This window comes from Eutrema salsugineum, unplaced genomic scaffold (genome assembly GCF_000478725.1).
Source record: "Eutrema salsugineum unplaced genomic scaffold, Eutsalg1_0 scaffold_10, whole genome shotgun sequence".
In the NCBI taxonomy this organism is placed as follows: Eukaryota; Viridiplantae; Streptophyta; class Magnoliopsida; order Brassicales; family Brassicaceae; genus Eutrema; species Eutrema salsugineum.
This window is the reverse complement of record NW_006256908.1, coordinates 11421583-11441807: the sequence shown is the minus strand read 5'-3', so window position 1 is coordinate 11441807 and position 20225 is coordinate 11421583. Positions and strand designations below refer to the sequence as shown.

Here is a 20225-nt window from a genome sequence, read left to right as displayed (position 1 = left end):
CATAAAACTCTTACTATAATTTTTTAATAGAAGAACCCTCGTGCGTGAAAAATAAGTCAGGCATACATAAATTTATGTCATATAATTGCTATAAATACACATCTGTAAGGTACTTAAACCGGTTTTATAATTTCTTTCTGATCTAATAACATAAGTGGATATATGAAGTATTAAGTATTAACCAACAAAAAAGTGGTTCCTTCGATGTTTGTGATTGCATAACATCAATTAAAATTTCCTAGATTCTTAAACGGGCCTTTTGTGTCGACCCATGTATTTGAACCTTTCGTTGTAAAAATTTCCGATTCGAAAAGCTATTAATCTCCTAAAAGTGTATACAATCAGTTTAGGTAATCGAAAATAGCTTTCGGGTAACAATTAATTTCATATACCATACTGTTTGAAAAATTGCACGTAAACTACATTTTTGACAGAGTAAGCAACAGCGGTAAATTTCAGCAAATTACTGAACAGGAACAAAATTGGATCTTGGGGGTCTCGGAGGAAGAAACTTCACCTTGAGGGGTTTATTCGATATTTTCTTAAACTGTGAGGGTTTTGATGAAACAATCTTCAATTTCAACGCCGTCTTTGTAACATCTTCCAATCTCGACGGAGGTTTTCTGATCCTCAACCCTACCCGCCTCCTCTCTCCGCCGCCGGAGCCACCAGCCATCTTCTGATCGCCGATCAAAAACGGATGCAACAACAACTCAGAAGCACTTCCTCTCTCCTCAGGCTGCCTTGCGAAGCACTTCTCCATAAATTGCCTTGCAACACAAGGTACAGTCTCTGGAATCTCAGGCGCTTTTCCATCCAAAAGAAGAGGCTTGATCATATCATCAACACTAAACCCCGACCATTGATTCTTACCGGTATACATCTCCAACACTATGCAACCTAGCGACCACAAATCTAGGGTTTTCTCCACGGTGGTTCCGTCGTGTACAGATTCCGCCGACATGTAAAGAGGGGTTCCCACAAAGGGTGAATCTTTAGTCCAGCAATGAGATTTTTCTCCGGCCTTTATCGACAATCCAAAATCCGAAATCTTGAGCTCGTAAGAACAATACCACGTTTCTTCCTCGTAACGCGGGAAGAGAAGGATATTATCCGGTTTAAGATCGCAATGGACATAACCGTGACTATGAACAGAGACCAATCCTCGGAGAATCATCCGAGTGAAGTCTTTGATAATCGAATCAGACAATTTCTTGTTTCTTTGGATGAAACTGGTAAGAGTACCAGAAGCTGCGTACTCCATTGACATCTTGTAGACTCTGTTTCCATCAGAATCGGTTTCTTCAAGAAGAGAGTCACCAAAAGATTGCACGATTCCAGAACATCCTCTGAGTTCCGACAAGATTCGAAACTCTCTGTCGATAGAGTCGTAACTCTGGTGATCGGAGATCTTCACGGCGTTGTAGAGGGTCGAACCGTCGTGGTTTGTGTAACTGAAGAGATCGACGGAGCCGTAAGTACCTTTTCCTAAAGACTTGACGAATCTCATCTCTGGTTGTTTGTTCTGGCCAATAATCTCTTGTTTCTTTCTGCAACGCCGCAATTTTCTCGCCATATTGTTATTTGATGCGATCAAATCTCCGGTGTCTTGAGAGCGAGTGTAACTTCTTCTTTAAGGTGCAGTGTTTATAAGCCCTAGAGAAGTGGAATTACTCGGGAGTCGAGAGATTGATAAGAACAAAAAATGGAAAACCCTAATTTGATCAGGATTAGTGTGATCTATTGAGGAAAATTGGGGATTAATTAACTAAATGTCGCATTAATTTGTTGAGGAGAAAAAAATGGAAACTATTGTAAAGCCATTAAAACAAAAAAGGAAAATAGCTAAATCCGCCGTTTCTTTCTCCCACCATCCAGTGGATCCTAACCGTTAGATGAAGCATTTTTCTGTTTTTTTTTATTTATTTTGCAGCCCACAGTAAATGTTTAATGCCTAGGTGAAGAAAACTTTTCACTTGTTTTGGGCTTATTTAAACAAGACGGTTTTAGTTGGATAAGAAAATTTAATACTAAAAGCATCTCCAACCATGATACTCAATGAAGGGTTCATAGGATTTTTTAATTAATTTTTTTATTTTTTTTAATCCTGATGAACCCCAACCAAATTTTTAGCTCCAACCATAAACCTATGGGATTATCAGAATATGTTTTTAGTTCCAAATTTTTCGTATTGATTTTGAACTTGAATTTTCATGATCAGCTGTATTTAATAAATATTTTTCCAAATATCCTCACTTGGAAGCTAATAATATCGAGAACAGAGGTAGCGAAGTACTTATCACGTAGAAGAAGGATACTGAGAGAATTGAATAAAATCAAGGAATCAAAGATAAGTTTTTCCCAGGTTTAGAATCGTCTCTTGACACTCAGCTAACTTTTCAGAAGCAGCAGTGATCTCCAATTCCTGAATCATCAAACACATAAGAAATTCAACCTCTCATTTATCTTAACAATTCAAAATGTGATGGTTCTTACAGTTCGTATGTTTTGATTTTCGTCCAGCGTGAGCTCGTTCGCTGAGGCACTGCAACAAGAGAACCATTGGATTCATCAGAGATAAATCAATGATTGATCAAAGTCTTCAAGCATACACATTTACCTTGCTGTCTTGTCCTTTGCCTCTTCTTCAACCAAACATTTAAAGGCACATTTAATCCATAAAGAGTGTTTCTATCAATTTTTCTAACACCAGTTGGAACATCAAAGACATCACCTACTAAAACCATGAAACTCTTGTCTTCGTTCTGAAAAATTGTCACCGGAATGACCAAGTCTTGATATTGTCCTGCGGAAGTATCAATACCAACCAGTGAAAACTTGTCCAGAATTATAAAACGAGACCAGCAATAAGGAAGACACCACTGTTCAGAGATTTGATCAGGTCTCAAGCTCAATCACAAGAAGTAGGAACATACAGAGCCTAACACGAGCAGAACAATGGTAAATGGTAATCATATCTGTGTGAACCTTTCATATTAATAAACTACGCAAGGCCTAAAGATAAATTAGTCCTCCTAAAAACAGAGTTATCACATTTTTCTAACACCAATACTTGCTCCGAAACAGAGATTTCGCTTGGAAAGTAAACCCATTCCATATTGCATTGACAACAAAAATGAAATCAACCTCTCCAGACAATGAAATACTAAGAAAGATGACCAGTGAAGTAGCAAATATAACCCAGTTCAATGCAAGTGATGTAAACACCAACCTTCAGATCATTAGGAAGAGAGCATAAACCATTTCCAGATACATTCGCAGACAAATCTGTTCGAATGAGACAGAGAAGCAATGAGAGATCAAAGGAAACAGAATTTGCACTTTTACTTAACACTGGAAACTGAGACAGTACTCGGTGAACCGCTGCGTCCAAAAGCTGCCAATGATCCAAAACTGCGAAAAATTCATCTTGAGACTGAAGCAGCCATATGCTTTTGAGTCAATCGAATAAAAAGTGATGCCGACAGAAGAAACCTAGCTGCTCATCTACAACACCAAATCCAATTTCTCAATACTCATAAGAGAAAAAAAAGGAAAAGATTCAGATCAATCTAATTTCTCAGTACCCATAAAAGGCTAATTAGAGCGATTAAAGAAAAGAAGAAACCAAAAACTCAGTTTTACACATACATTTCCTTTCTAATGAGCACATCGATCCTAAGAGAAGAAGAAAAACTCACTGGTGTCGGTGTCGGCGATTTCCTCTAGGAGATTATCGGGACAAAGAGATGGAGAGAATGAATTTTGGTCGCGATATTTTTCGAAGGGAAGAAATGCCCGATAAAAATTTTCTCTTCCCACATAACCCAATAATATTTCGCCACCTGTCCGATGATACTCGGTGATACGGGTTCAATAAAATGAGTGCAGTCATACGATATTATCAGAATTGGATTTATTTTTAAATTTTTAAACCCAAAAAAAAGGAGGTCCCACTTGTGATACCTAAGTGATACCCCGTTGAAGGTGTTCTAATCCAAAGATTATTTCGATGTAATATTTACACAGTCAACAATTCACTCTTTAACGAATGTAACTACAATTTTACCGCAGATTAAAATTTGCTTCTAATGTAATTATGTCTTCGAAAATGTATTTTACAAAGTAAAACAGAATGTTTAGATTGAAAGATATTTTCTATAGATTAGCTTATTTTACAATATTTGCAACTCTATTGAAATAAGTAGATCCAGTGTTTTTATTTATAAATTACAGTTTGAAGCAATGAAATCTTAGATTTTTCACTAGTATATCTTGAATTATGAAAACTTATAATTTTCAATACAGCAAAACATGGGTCAGAATATGAATTGAATGCAAAACTGAATTTTACTTATCAGACCCTTTAAAATTGGTGCAAGATACAGCAAACTGTAATTCAACTGAAAGTGACATAACTAAGTAATTTGGTTAATGGCTCTACCAAATTTTCCTTTTTGTTTAGATGAGAATAGATTAGTAATATAAGAAAATGAAAGATCACAAATCCTGATCATTTTTCACTAATAATATTTATTAAATCAACAAAAGAATATATTTGCATGTATTCAAACACAGTATGAATTTGAGTTTGGAAAATTTGATCAAAGCCTGAAAAACAGAGCATAAAAAACGCACATGAGTATTGCCGAGGTTCACTTACGCTTTGCCATATGTTCGTTGTTGATATCCCAATATAACATAGTGTAGCTTGGAAAGCTAATTTATCTTGATTTGGAATTATGTACAAAGATAGGAACTTTTCGGTAATCCAACAAAGAAGAAGACTAAAGAGTTTGATAGAGCTTATGTGAAGTGTAGTCTGTTAACAATCAGAATTCTTGACGGTTATTTTCTAGTTGATTTCCGATTCGCTTACGATCCTCACGCTACACAAGTGATGATGGAGGAATGTAAAAAACAGGGGAAGCTAACTTCTTGTAACGTCTACTCTTTAAGCGAAAATTTAGGATTCGAAGTTAACTATACGAAGTGCAACGAAGAGTAGAGAAAATGCAAGGCCTAAGCTATGATAAATCAAGAGAAAAAAAAAAATCAATTAGGATCATTGTCTTTTAGAGAGCTTAACCAAGACCTAAAGAGTACTAGAGATAATCTTGAAGTTGAACACAGACAAACTTTAGGATTTATACATTTTTGCACGCCAAAAAAAAATTTCTTTATAGTTGATAAAACGTCATATATGATACAAATCTTTGTACAAAATATATTCACTGAATGATGCAGAGATTAATAAGTAAATGTTAAAACTGTTTCTTTGGCTAAATATAGGAGCCACAGGATACATTTCTCGACCGCTCAATCCTTTTAAGTTCTTTAGCCACTTCAATCATCTTTGGAACATCCCCATGACGACCGATGCATCTCAAAGAGAGCTCAAGAAATGCTTTGACTTGCAATCGCTCTTGCTCTATGTCTCTACCTTCATGAACAACCAACATGTATTTATCTACAACCTTATCAAATTTCCCATCATTGACTAATTTAGACAAACGTTCTGGATCTTCCACCAAATAATCTTGGCCTGTCCAAACAAATGGTTGCGGTATTTTTCCAGTTAAAAGAAGAAACATAAGCGCACCAAAGCTGTAAACATCAGTCTTCTCAGTGACCAAACCCTTTGACACATAGTTAGGATCAAGATACCCATATGTCCCTTCCACTACATCATCTTTAACGAATGTTTCACCTTGCGGAATGAAAACACAGTTGCAAAACTCACCCAACTTTGCTGTTCCATTCTCATTCAAGAAAATCTGGCAAGGTTGTATATCTTTGTGGATTAGAGTTCTTGAAAACGCCGTGTGAAGGTAAGCTAAAGCGTTTGCGATCTCCCTTGTTTTTTAGGTAAACGAGTAATGAAGTCCATAAGTCGTAACATGTTTACCTAAAAAACAATAAGTCCATCCGTATACTTCCAGAGAACGAAGCTTCCCGGAGAATCTATCTTCTGTGGGCACGCACACGATGGTACTAAAGTGATGGGATTGGCCAAATTAAGAGATTGAAGACGCCTTAACCAGACTCTCAGATTAAGTCAATGGAACACAGATGTCATGGGTACACCAACAGGTAGATGAATATATTGAATAAATGTAATTGAAATATTTCTTATGCATATAATTTCATCTCCAAACTAGATAATCTGCACTAGTTGCTTTATATGTTGAATTCAGTAAATCTAGCCATAATCAATTTAAAATTATTTTTTGTTAAATTAAAAAATCAATGTTAGAAGAAATGAATTAATGCCTAAAAATGGCGTTTTTTTGTCGTCTCCTAAAATGGCGTATAACCGATAAAAAAAAATCATGGTAGTAAATATTAAGGGAAATACAACATCAAAAGACAACAGAAAATAGAAGAACACATTAATTTTTTTGTTTATTTATCAGCATTACATAAAGTTTGTCTGACCATAATCAAAAATATATCCTCTTCCGTCTTATTCACTTTGCCTCTCTAAACAACGCATACAAAATCAGACAAAGTAGAAATTGATAGAGACATCAATTTTTTTTTGGTTAGTATAAAGCTTAATTAGTTCAAGTAGTAGGCGAAGAGAGACACAAGGGAAGCCCCAACCAATGAACCAAGAGCCGGTGCGGCTACGGAGGCTCCGCTTGCGGCGGGTCCCGGTGCCGGAGCTCCGACATCTGCAGCCATGACGGCGGTCATGGAAGCAGCAGCGAAAAGAACTCCACAGGCAATCTTCTTCATCTCCTTTTTTTTGTTGAGACCTGAAAGGTTTTTCTTTTTCTTTTTTTTTTTTTGTAGTTTTGTTTCCTTTTTTTTTTGGTTTCTTGCAGGTCTGAAGAGAATTAGATGGTGTTTATGGGGGATTTATACGGGAGGTAGTTAAGTTATTTTTAGAATTGTTTATTTTCGAAAATCGATTTCTAACCAAATATTTAGAAAGTACATCAATAAATAAAGTTAAGGAAAAACACCGTTGAAATTCTATTCAATTGTGTGGCTTTGAGTAATGTAAGCGTTCCATCCATATTTTTAGCGGGTCAAATGTGTATTTGTAATTTTGTAACTCTATTTAGTTGTTATCACTCAAGATTGTTCTTTGTCTGAAAATCATTGTTCTTAAATAGTCAATCGAGATTACCGATAAATTGATGATAGTTATCTATTTGCGACACATGACCTCCTCTCTAGTTAACACAATAGCATCTTTAGTGAAAGCAGAAAAATAGGAAAGGAGCATTATCCAACAGTCAACATGCCAAAGAAATACTCACTAAGTTTATTCAAATGTGGTCTTCATGAAACTCTTCCTTCAAAATACGCATCTCCAATTAGAAATGACTACTTCGAATGCAAGTTGTATTCAAATGAGGATTCTGGACTATAAACCAAAACGATACTCTAAAAACATCAAATTGATTTGAATGTTGAAGTGGATTTTATGGATCTTATGAGGTGCAATGCCTTCATTACGTTTTATATCATCTATGGATCCTTTAAAGAGCTTGAAAGCCCTGTAGCCCACTAAACAGACATAGTTTGTGTAACGTGTTATTGGTTAGAGATTTTTATTTTAATTCGGTCCATAGACTCGAGTTTGGCAATGTGTTTAGACTTTAGAGATGGTGAATTACATTTTTATTTATGTTAATTAGAATTAGTTCGTCCTGAACCTAAAAATACCAGGACTAAAAAACTTATTTTTTTGGTAAAGTAGATTTTGCTGGTAGAGATTTTGGTATTAAATTAGTTGATGAATGACAACAAAGTGATCAAATGGAAGACTTTTGAGAAATAATAAAGAGAGAGAAAGTACAAAGAGAATAATTAGCTTCTGCGAAAGAATGAATTAGCTTCTGCGATGCTTTTTCTTCACCCTACTTTTTCTGTTTATGCTTCTTTTTCTTTGTTGTTTGGTTTTGATTAAAGCTGAGTCCAAATCAGCTTTTTCTTTTCTTTTAAGTTTTAAAAACAAAATTTATTTCTTAAGAAAAAAGGAATAAATTGATGAATAAATTCTTGAAAACATAAGAAAATAAATATTCGTGGGTATAATATATTCTCAGAAGGTTTGGTGTTATCTTGAATAAGATACTCCGCATAACTCTTATGCTTTGTGTTTGATCACATCACCACAAAGCTTTTGGTAAATTAAATATTATTAATAGAAATATAAAAGGTGATAAAGAAAATCACGTAGGAACAAACATATGCACCGAAAGTTGATCAGTGAAAGGTGACGATCAACTTTTTTTTTCCCCAAGTCTATTTGGTCTCTTAAATTAAATTTATAAGAAAAAGTATTACCAGTAAAAAGAACAACTTAAACATCATATTGCATTATAACACAAAAGATGTAAGACGAATAAACATGTTCGCGCTAATCTTGGTTTTCTTCTTTTTTCTGATCAAAGATAATGACAAGAAAGAGTCCAAAGAAAACAGTCACGTGAGCTCGAGGAATGAAATTGGTGGCACCAAGGAAAGAAAGAGATTTAAATTTATCAGATTTAGATAATGTAAACTATTAATAAGAATAAGGAGAATAACTGGATATTAAATCAACCCACCAGGCCACCACCTCTACACAAAGCTAATTTTGCATATTCCAAAGCATTTAAAAAAAATGTGGTTGATCAGTTTATCAAGATTGACAGATGAAATGAAACTAAAGAATTTTGTTTATATTACACTTAAAGATATATATCACTTTCACCTGCCCCATATAACCACATCCACATCACTAAGAAATCCAAAATAAACACTTTATGGATTTGCCCCCACTCAACTCTACCCAACAAAATTATATTTATTTATTGCACTAACACTCGAGTGAATAACTTAGTTATCGAGTCATTTAATAATAAATAGATGCATGTCTCACAAGAATTTGCTTCCTCTTGTTTCTTCCCTTAAAAACATAATAATTATTTTGTTAAAAAAGGAAAATTGATAATAAACCAAAAGATTAAAGATTATAGAATTTAATTATCATAAGAAACGATAACAAATCGCCATAACAATAATATAAAAAATAATAATAACAATAATAATTATGATAATGGGAGAAAGAAATCCTAAAAAAATATATGAAAATGAGAGAAAGTAAAAACCCAGAAGGATTTTTTTCTTCTCCCTTCTTCCCATAAGACCTTTTTCTTGTTTTTGTTCCCTTCTCTTCTTCTCTAAACCGAAAAAAAAAAAAAAAACCGTTCTGTTTTTATGTGAAAATTAATTGACCAAAAACAAAGAAAACTTCTTTCTCTTCCTTCTTTGTTAATCTTGTTACCCTTCTACCACCAGCACCACCTGTAAAAAAGAGGTTTTTATATCTACCAAAGAGAGAGAGACCAGACCATAAAACGTGCTTCTTTGGTTCGGTCTCTCAATTCTGCTGAGCTACAAGCTGATCGAGCTGCATTTGCTCAATCCAAGCTTCTAGACCAGAATGATCCATTACCGCTTCAACCGCTGTTGGCTGCTTCACGTTTTCCCCAGAGGAAGAAGAAGAAGACGCTGCTACTTTCTCTTTGGCTTCGGTTGGAGACTCCTTCACCAATGACTGAACCCACGAAACATCAGGCTCATCGCCATCGAATGATGATGAAGATCTCAACTTACCAAGTGCCTCTGAGCTCATTCCCCAATCCGGTTTACCATTTGAAGATCCCCATTTTGATGACCACGAGTTGTTGTTAACCGGTGAACCAACAATTGGGCTCGAGTTTGTTCTAAGCTCCCTTGAGCTAAGGCTACGGAACTGATGTTGTTGTTGTTGCTGCTGCTGCTGTTGTTGCTGTTGCTGCTGCTTCACGCACTGAGCCAACATGGAAACCCGAGAACTCATAGGTGATATTGGCTCAACCACATTCCGAGGAGACATTCTTCCTCCTCCAGAAAACAATGAGTGATCGACGCTCTTTGGTGAAGAGAAACTCGTGTTGATTGGAGACAACATGCTCTGCTGTTGCTGTTGCTGCTGTTGCTGTTGCTGAAACTGGTTGAAGACAGCGGATTTGTGCGTAGGCGAGAAAACCGCAGAAGCTAAAGCGGAATCAGTAAACCGAGGAGACGAAGAACCTTCCGCTGAGAAAAGATCTTCAAGATTCGAAGGAGGCATCGATTTCATCCGACCAGAACGGCTCAACGAATTGGAAAACTCGTTGAGAAGTTGCTGCTGCTCGTAATCCGCTAACATACTAAACTCGTCTTGCGGGATGTCTCTTGCATTGAGAGAAGATCTTAGCCTGCTTGACTGTAGATTGCTTCCTGGTAAGTGCAAAGCCGGGACATTCGGTTGCGGCCAAGCCATGTTCGAGTGAGACATCCCGTTCGCCGCTGCAGATGGTGAGAGAGGAGACATAACAGAGACAGCTGATGGAGAACCAGGAAGAAGACTCAAAGCCGCTGCATAATCAGCATTTGAACGAGGCGAAGGAACAGCTGAACCGGTAGATGCGTACAAAGGTCGAAGCTCCTCAGGTGTGTGCGCAAAGAAACAAACACGTCGAGCACAACCTGTTCCATCTTTGCAGAGACGTGTCCGATACTGAGCTGGATGAAGCCAGCATTCGAACACACCGTGCGCGTACTCGCACATATCTCCTCGTCTACAAGCACCTTTCCTAAAATCAGGGCATGGAACACAACTGTAGTGGAACTTCCTCGGGTCTCTTCTCCTCGCGTTCTCACCAGGGTGAACAAAAGGACACTCTGTCCAATCATGAGAGTAGGCACGTGAACAAGGACGAACCTTGAAGGAATACATTCTGAACTCATCAGTCGCGTAGATACTGTTCTTGATATCCGGTAAAGACGGATCAACAGGATACTCTTTCTTGAACTCAGTCGATTTCAGCTTAAACGGAGAACCAAGCGGCGAACCAAGCGGATACTCACCGTTCTCTCCGGTAGGAGAATGAGACGGAGAAGTGCTGTTTCTATTAGGAAGATTCGTCACAACCCGCAAGTTCCGTTCTGCAGTTGATGATCCATCAGCGGAAAGAAGCTCCTGAAGCATCAGCTTCACACCTTCAAGCTTAGGAGGAACAACGATAACATCTCCAGCTCGTTGACCTTCAGCATCCAACAGGTTTAGGTCAGCTCCAGCTGCGAGTAGCAGCTTAACCACTTGGATAGCATTCACAGCTCCTCCAGAGGCAGCGCAGTGTAGCGCGGTGGTCAGATCGTTCCCGCAGGCCCGGTTCACGTTAGCGTCGGTTAGAGAGACAATAAGCTTGATCACGTCGATGCTTCCGTAAGTCGCAGCAACCATCAATGGAGTCCTCTGATCGTTGACCATAGCTTTTGACCCTTTTTGACGACCGTACCAGAGACCAGCTTCGTCTACGCAAGAAGGGTCTCTCTCAATGGACAGCCTTACACCTTCCACATCGTTGTTTGCTGCAAGCTCAAGCAAGCTCGCGAAGGTATCCTCTGTTTCGACTCTCAAGTGATTCATGTCTGTGTTGGTTAAAAGATTGGTATCTTCGAAAGAAGCTGGCCACGAAGATGTTGATGACACGATCTTGTTTAATCGGTCTGATCCACAGCACATACTTCCATCTGTGGAATCGGATTCTGTATCATCATCAAAAAAAAGATCACAATTTCAATCAGGAAAAGATCACTCATATAATAATAAAACCTTTATAAAAATAAATCATAAGAGTTATTGAAAGCTAACAAAGAATCTTTTCTGACTCCTTCTCCATTGATTACCAGAAACTTGGACAGTTTAGTAAAACCAAACTCAGAAAATTTAGACAAAACTGAGCTGAAGTCATTTTCAGACAAGAAGGGGGTTTGTCTTAACGATTGCCAAAATCAACCGTTTTTCTTTACCAGTAAGTCAAACAGAGTTCAAAGAAGAATCAAGCAAGACGATTTTGTAAAGACGCTACTTCCAAAAATAGAACAGAAAAACGCACGCGCCAAACTAATAAGAAGGAAAAATATCCGATCGGAATAAAAACCAAAACAAAATCTTCATCGGTTTTTTTTTTAAGGGAACCAAAGTCAAATAGGCAAATAGATAAGAAAACACAAATGGATCTAGTTGCATGTTATCTCTCGTTGTTGTTTTTTGGATATCAACAGAGATTACAGCGACTTAGAAATGGAGAATCATGATATTCCGACAGAAACACCACTCAAACAAAATAAAGAACTGAGACGATCGAAAACCAAAACAATATATCATCGAAAATTTTGGTTCTTCCATGGCCACATCCAATTGATAGAGACCTCCGATGATCAACAAATCTCACCTTATTTTCTCGATTTATACAAGTTTAATAATAGAACGCCAACAAATCCATCTTGCCGGAGACTTTTCGATGGTTTAATAAATCAGTATCTAGTAGATCTAGAAAAGGAGTGTTAAGGAACAAGTGAGAAGAAAGAGGAGGAAATATAAATATTTTCCCGAGAAAATCTGGGAGAGGAAAACGAATAAATAAGGAATCGGTGAAGTCTTTTTAGAGAGAAGAAGAAGAAGAAATGGCGAGAGCTTGTTCTTCTACCATCTCCATTTCCCAAGCTCAGATCTCACTAGAAAAAGTAATTAAAAAAAATATTTATTTTCTGAGAAAAACATTTTTCGACATTTCGTTTTCAATTAATGAAATTTTATTAAAAAAATTTCGTTATCCAATAGGGGAAAGCTATTAAAAAATATTATTAAATAAACAAAGAAAAAGACAAGCGCTATAAGATCTTATTCTAAGTTTTATTAACCCGTCCGTCCCCTACCCGTATTACGAATTTTTAATCGACCCAACCAATAGGAACTCTCCACGTCATAACTACATTGCAGAACTTAGGGATAAAACCGTCATTTACAATTTCAAATGCTGATTTGGCAGAGCATGATTGGCTGACATCGGAAGTGGACACGCATGTATCCTATTAAGCTTTTGTCCCTGGTCAAATTCTCCAGTAATTCCCACTTAATGCAACTTCCTAAAATAAGGAGTAAGCAATCTAGTGAGCCAAGTTACATCGTATTAAAAGCCTATTTCGATACGTGGCAACACGTATGTGGATTACTCAGCTATTCGACATATCCCCCGTTACAGATGTCTCTAGACGCTCTGCTTTCCCTTCATCAGTAAATTTCCCAAGTTACCCTTGAGTAAAGTAGACGGTTTTACCCGTGATGTCTTTGTTGAGGAGACACGTGGAACAAAAGCATTTGAGCAAAGAGCACAATCAGAGACTGGATTTTTCAATGGACGCGAGCTTCTGAGGTGTGACGGGGTCTACCAGTGAAACCGGTGGTACGGGCGGCGAGTGGGATGGAGTTGGGTTAAAGAAAGTAAACGAAAGAAACCGGTAGCCCGTGGCTGGCGTAATTGAGAGGATTATTAAACGATATTTGAGAAGAGTAACTGGCGTCCACCAAGCGTACGGGGAACGGACGTGACACATTTTATTTAATTCCAGTTAATTGTGGAGTCAATCATAAACCAGGAGAGATATTAAAGTGGGCTCATTGCCTAATTAAATTACTTTTAGAACTAAAGCCAATTAAACAAAAAACAGAAAACTGCACCAAATTTCCAAAAGTAAAAGAGGCAACTAAAGATTAAAGATATATTGTCATTATAAACTAGTAATATTTTCGATTTTTACCATAAACGTTTTATTAACCGCCGTTCTTGCAAGAAATCACTAATTAGTCTCTACATTACTTTCTTAAGAAAATTCTTTTGTTTTCGACACAAAATAATAATAATTCTTTTATTATTATGTTGGATTTTCTAATTAAATGAGTTTAGTTTTGAAATGGTTTTAAATGTTTTAAAATTTGTCTAAGCTAACACCAAACAATTTCTGCAAAAAGAAAAACAAATAAACGAGTTCTGCATCTCCCTATCTGTAATTCCAATATTCATTTGTTATATAAAGATTATTCATTTGCTATCAATAAGTTTTTATCTTTCTGCTGACCGGAAAATCAGAAATATTATAGTTAAACATTGACGGTGATAAAAATTAGACAAAACATAAAATAAATCAAAATGCAAACCCATATTATAAATTATAATACTCCTATATGATTTTAAATTTTTATTACTATATATATCTATATACTATAATTGTTTGATAATGCTCCAAAATCCATCAAAAACGAAGTTGAGACTTGAGATGTAAGATGTTAATACTTAATATCTTTGGCCTGGATTGAAGAGCTTGTTTTGAAGATTAATGCTTAAACTTTAGTTTCTCATAAAGCTTCTAAACAATTATAAAACTAATTGGTCACTCTGGTTCGGCAGTGAAAATGTTCCCAACTTCAAATGATGGTTAAACCATTACGCCAAGGTGAACATTATTAGGGGGAAAAACAAAATTAACCCAGAAATATCGTCACTATACTTATATAATTGGTATAATATTGGGAGTATATAAAAATAGAAGAACTTAACGAATGAAAAATCAGTTATTTCTTACAGTTTTTTATTAATAACCTGAAGAATCTCATAAGAAAATCTAAAATAGCTTTCGAAATTTATAGAAAAAGTCAGATTATATTGATTTATACGTATATACTACTCTATAATGGTCCAAAAGATATCCAACAGTCAAAATCAGATTCTTTTTTGTTACTTACCCCAAACAGTCTATCAAAAATCCATGAATGTATAATAAACCAAATCTATCCATTATGTATATAGAATCAATTTTTTTGAAACCGACGACTAGTAATACTTGAAAATATCAAGCAGTAAGATTAATAAAAATGCATCAGTATAATATGGATTTAATCCGTTTTTATGCATTTATACTGTTTAAATAATTGATAAAAAAAAATTCTATATAGTATTGTAGTGTATACTGATGGTTAAGTTGTTCGCCTTTTAAAAGCTTTCCACCCAAGATCAACATTTATATATATAAATTTTGTAATGATGACAAAAATGATGTGCTAATTTTCATTATTAATTATAGTGTTAATAAAACGTCTATTTTCTAACTAAAATTTAAACAATAATTGTTAATTAATCTTAGATAATTAGTAATTACTGCTCGAGTTTTGACCTCCTCGTCTCGTGGGAGGCAACCACTTATCAGGGCTTCATTCTCCCCCACTAATCATAATTAGTGATGATAAATTTTTGTCCAATACTCAATGGTGCTGCATCCATTAATATACTTATAAATAAATAAGGAAGTAAGAATATAAAACTACGAAAAGCATTATCCTCATACTGATGCACAAGATAAATTTTTGGATCAGGTGGATAGCAAGATAGTAGAGTGAGTCCAACATTAATTAAAGACCAATCATCACACTCATAAAATTGCTAATCCAAAAAGAGAAATTAAGATAGTAGTGGATTTTCTTATAATTAGCGATGTGTATTATCATCAAAAGAAGAAAAAAATCTAGAACCATTAAATACAAAGCATAACTAAAAAGGCAAAAATATATCTTTAAAAAGAAAACTATTGATATTGTAAATTATTCAAACTTTCCCTTACATATATGACGATATTTTGTAAATTATTAAAATTTCAGACGATTATCAAAAGGATTTTTTAAAGTAGTTACCAATTGAGAGAATAACAAACAAAAAAAAGGAAAAGAAAGGAAACGAAGTGACACGTGTATAAAGACAAAGGAGAGTGAGAATTAGGGGAATAGTAGCAATAATGGAAGGGGGCCGAGTGACCAAACTTGGACAATGGAAAAATGTGAGTGTGTTTACTTTGTGGTGTGTTTTGTCTGCGTCTCTCTTTAACTCTTTTGTTTTGATTTCCACGTGAACACTTACCAAACTCTCCATCTCTCTAATCTCTTTGTTGCATCCACAGGGCGCAACTTCTCTCTTATCATATGCATTCATTCTCTTCCGTCATGACTTCTGACTAATAGCTGTATATATGTATTCGTAATTATTTTTATAAAAATCTAGGAAATTCAGGTCCAATATTGATAAACAAATTTCGCTGAGCATGTTTTTGTTAATAGCTAAGAATATGAGGTGACTTCTACATCAATAATATGTTTGTGACAAAAGTACATCGTTGGTACTATATGAACTCCAAAGAAATCTTAGAAGCCAATACATAATTACAAAATAGTTTTGTTACGTTGTAAGCCTTTAGAACTTGGCATGTCGGTAAGTGATACACACACGATGACAATTTTATTCCGAATCTCGTTTTAAGAATTATAGAAATCTGAAAAGCAAAAATAAAAATAGATAAGGTTGTGTATAAACTCATTTCATCATCATTTAGGTCTGACATAAATTTTCATAATGTTTTTATTGATTTAGTACCTAACAGATCTCCATCGATATACACATTCAAAATCATAGAAAAATATTTGCGAACTAAAATCATTGGTTCTTCATCTTATTGATGAAATGGATTTTCAAGATGAAATTATGTGAATTTTCACAAATTTAAGTAGATGGTTACATTCTCTAATATATATCTGTGTTATGATAAATCTTGTTTGCAAGTATTTCATTTTCTTAAGAAAATACTAATAATCGATCGGTTCTACGATTAACAGCAAAATATTCGATTCTCTATATTTGGTTTTGTGTTTATGTACCGACTTGTAAAAAGAAGAGATATAACATTGTATATATAACAGGGTATTCGTAAACATAAAGGATATTTGGAATATGGAGCTATACGTCAAATGGTATAAACAAGAGAAAACAACCGAACCTAACGTTGGTCCACTTTCGGACATATGGGATGTTACGAACCGTAGATGCATCTTTATTTATTTTCCTGATATCTATGTTTGTGGCTCCTCTTTTTTCTTATTTAAACATTTTCTTTGGTTGACAAAATAAGAAACACTTTTCTTTGTTTCTCAAACAGAAATCTAACAAGTGTTGAGGTTTTTATGGACTGAGCGAATCAAGAAACTCATTCCTGAAAAAGCCCAAATTACCCAATAACGTACCGTAAAAGGCCCAGTTTACTGGCAATTTCTAGATTCGTAACTTCCTGTCAATCAAAAATCAGATCATTATCACCCGATTTATTTTCGAATTCCATCCAAATTATTAGGGGGCCCGAAAGCTTGGCTATAAGTCTATAACTTATAAGGTTGTAGACTTATTTACCTCTAAAATGTGTGTTATTTTTTACTAGGTAAGAGGTAATGAAAAAGAAATTTACTCAATACATAAAAAAAAAAGATATTGATTATAAGAGATGATTACTAGTATATCTCTTCCATGATTAATAAGACTTCATAATAATTTCAAGCGTCGAAAGAGTCGACACAGATTGCATTCGTCAATTGAACTACTAACGTTTTGGCTTGAAGTAAAAACTTTAAATTTTTTGAAATAAGATCATACAAAATGAAATGGTTGAAAATAAGAAAACCGACTGTACAATATCGGTTCAATATTGATATTCTTTATATATTCTTTGCCATAAAAAATGTCTGGTTCCTGTGGATATACATATTTTTAAAAAGTAGAAAAGTAATAATTATTACCTTTAACAAAAAGAAATGATTAAATAAATAGAATACAAGCAAAGGGAAGCAATTAGCCCAACTGCTCCATTTGAATGGTGAATCAATGGACCCTGTAAATATACAAGATGACGGACCCATCCTCTCTCTATCTGAATATCCAGTTGTTCCATCCTTATTTTTTCTTCCTCTGGCTCGACGTAATATTATTGCTTCGACTTTTATGAATAGCGATTTTCATTTGAGTTTAGCATCCATTTACTGTTATATGGGGTTACTTAAATAATTAATAAAAGATAATTAATAATTAAAAATAAGAAAAAATGTGATTTCTATTTCTTTTATTTAACACTAATGGATTATGTAATAACTGCTCTCTATTTATTTTCTTTTTTCCTTATGTAAGAACTCATGTCCTACATCCATATAGGGACAAGAATGTTAAAAAAATAATGTCATACATCAAGATTATGTAAACTCTAGTTCTATTTATTAATAGAGAACAGTGTTATTATATATAAAAAAATACTCATGGATTCTTATCTGCATGCAACGCATTGACATTATTATAATGACAAAGTGATTTGCATTATTTTTCTACGAAAAAAGTGAAAGAAAAGGTTTCTTTTTGAAACTTAAAGAAATGGAAAAATATAAAAGCTTAACAAGAAAATCTCTCTCGTCTTCCACTACTTCATTGTTTTTGTAATATAAAGAAAAATGAAGTACTTATAAGTATATTGGTCGTAAGTTAACACGTAATTATTTGCTCTTGACATACTTTGACGTCGAGATCATCCTCTAATTTAGTCCTTCTCCAAGAAAAAAGGAGATGGCATGTATAATTTAGTACACCATACATATCTTTGAGTTCGGATACGGTGTAATTGTCTTTCTAATTGTATCGTTGCAGGAAAATGTCAAAGTAAGGTTACAAAAAAAAAATGTCAAAGTAAGTAACAAAATACCTTTCTTTTTCAACAAGTGATTTTTATATTTATTCGAAAACCAAGGGATATTTTAATGAGTTAATTAATTCAATACCAAAGAATAACTAAAAAATTAACTAAATACAATGGATAACTAAAAATTAAATATATAGGAAAGAGAAAATAAAAAACAACTAAAAATATCCCTTTTCTATTACATATTTATACAAATGCCATTTGCCTGAGATTTTTGTTTTCCGACAAGATATGTCAGTAACACTGTTCATCGCAACTTCTGATGATATTGTTCATCATATATTTTTTATCGACAGATACTGTTCATCATCAAAAAGTTATATACAGTTTGAAAATATGATGGTTAACTATTTGTTTAACATGATAACTACTATATCGCGATAAAATTATATAATTGACATAATAACAATTATATATATATATGATATAGAATAATACAACAACAAGCTTACATTTAGATAAGATGTTAGCTTTTAATAGATAACTATTTGTTAACATGTTAACATTAATATCTGATACTAATAACGTGTTAACAATAATATATGAGCTTTGTTAACGTGATAACAATAAGATATGATGCTTGTTAACGTGTTAACAATATTATTTGTTAGTTGTTAACGTGCTAACAAATAATATATGATATTTTGTAATATGTTAACAATGAAATTAATACCTGTTAACGTTGTAATAAAAATAATATTTGCTAATAACAAAACCAATATTTTATACCAATACGGTGACCATTGTGTCATCACCAATGTCATCGGCACTGCACAATCACCATCGTCTACCAGCATAACCAATATGATGGTAGAGTCATATTCGTCGTCGTTGTTTCACTATTGTCGCCGTCGTTATAGCCGTTACCACTTTCACCATGAACTACTGTTTTCACTGTCACTGTCAATATCACCAATTTACACTTCAACTTACTCCATCTCATCCTTCATCGTTCTTCTTCTTCTTTTCTTTCTTTTTTTTTTCATTTTCTTATAATTGAAGGAAGAGAAAGAAAGAATGTAATAAGATAAAAAAGAAAATGGTTAAATGGAGTTTTGCACATGAACAGTAAACAACAACCGAAAGAGAACTAATTATACAATTATCTGTGGGTATATATTGGTATTATTATATTTTAAGAGGCTTACATAAAAATAATAAGCAAGCGAATTTTTAGACACACGTGCTAGTCTGCTAGGGCCCGACATTCTTAAACCGATGCAAGCAACTCGTCAAACCCTGCCTGTCAAAAGCTGACCCTCTAATTATTAAATTACTTATTTTAAATTTGACCCACAAACACTCAAATCTTCATTTTCCTCCTTTTACATTCGCCGATTTTAGATTGTCGATGATAATTTGGAAAGCAAATATATAAAAAAATTAATGGAAAATCCCTCAAGGCTGAAAGAATGAGAAAAGACGAATTATTGAAAAAACTTGAAATATGTTATGATTATATAAAATATTAAATAAAAAATTTTGGGTCAGAATAAAAAATATTACTAAGAAGTTAAATTCATTCACTATTTCCGTACATCGTTGGACTGGGATCCTATGGGAATCACCGTCAAAAAAAAAAATATATTGGTTTCTTGGTCTAAATCATTAGTAGAGCTGTTGAATTTTTTTTTCTTTTTTTTTGTAACCTGTGATTATTGGTTTTAGGTGCTTTATTATCATCATCTAAATAGTAATTAGAGATTTGGAGACCTACAATGACGACGAGGGACCACTGCTAAAATTTCTTATTATGGAGACTGGAGACTTACAGACTATAGTTAGCTGTTTGTTTTGCTAAA

At 34.4% G+C, this 20225-nt stretch overlaps 4 protein-coding genes across 4 annotated transcripts; all 4 read right to left on the bottom strand.

Moving 5' to 3' along the window:
* Positions 1-463: 463 nt before the first annotated feature.
* Positions 464-1513, bottom strand: LOC18027758 (mitogen-activated protein kinase kinase kinase 17). Its single transcript, XM_006411399.2, has one exon. The coding sequence runs from the start codon at positions 1508-1510 to the stop codon at positions 464-466; it is 1047 nt and encodes a 348-aa protein (XP_006411462.2). The 5' UTR covers positions 1511-1513.
* Positions 1514-5248: 3735 nt separating this feature from the next.
* Positions 5249-5861, bottom strand: LOC112081620 (non-functional pseudokinase ZED1-like; the record flags this gene model as incomplete). The annotated part of the gene is given in 2 exon segments (XM_024148412.1): positions 5249-5295; positions 5298-5861. Coding segments are annotated over 2 exon segments (609 nt in total), but the record flags the coding sequence as incomplete, so codon positions are not given.
* A 519-nt stretch (positions 5862-6380) lies between these two features.
* LOC112081463 (arabinogalactan peptide 23) lies at positions 6381-7059 on the bottom strand. The gene has a single exon (XM_024148142.1). The coding sequence runs from the start codon at positions 6739-6741 to the stop codon at positions 6562-6564; it is 180 nt and encodes a 59-aa protein (XP_024003910.1). The 5' UTR covers positions 6742-7059; the 3' UTR covers positions 6381-6561.
* A 1904-nt stretch (positions 7060-8963) lies between these two features.
* On the bottom strand, positions 8964-12538 carry LOC18027757 (zinc finger CCCH domain-containing protein 30). Its single transcript, XM_006411398.2, has 2 exons — positions 12267-12538; positions 8964-11577 (listed from the first exon to the last, which is right to left on the bottom strand). Exon 2 carries the CDS (start codon positions 11552-11554, stop codon positions 9383-9385), a length of 2172 nt encoding a protein of 723 aa, XP_006411461.1. The 5' UTR covers positions 11555-11577; positions 12267-12538; the 3' UTR covers positions 8964-9382.
* Between the last annotated feature and the right edge of the window lie 7687 nt (positions 12539-20225).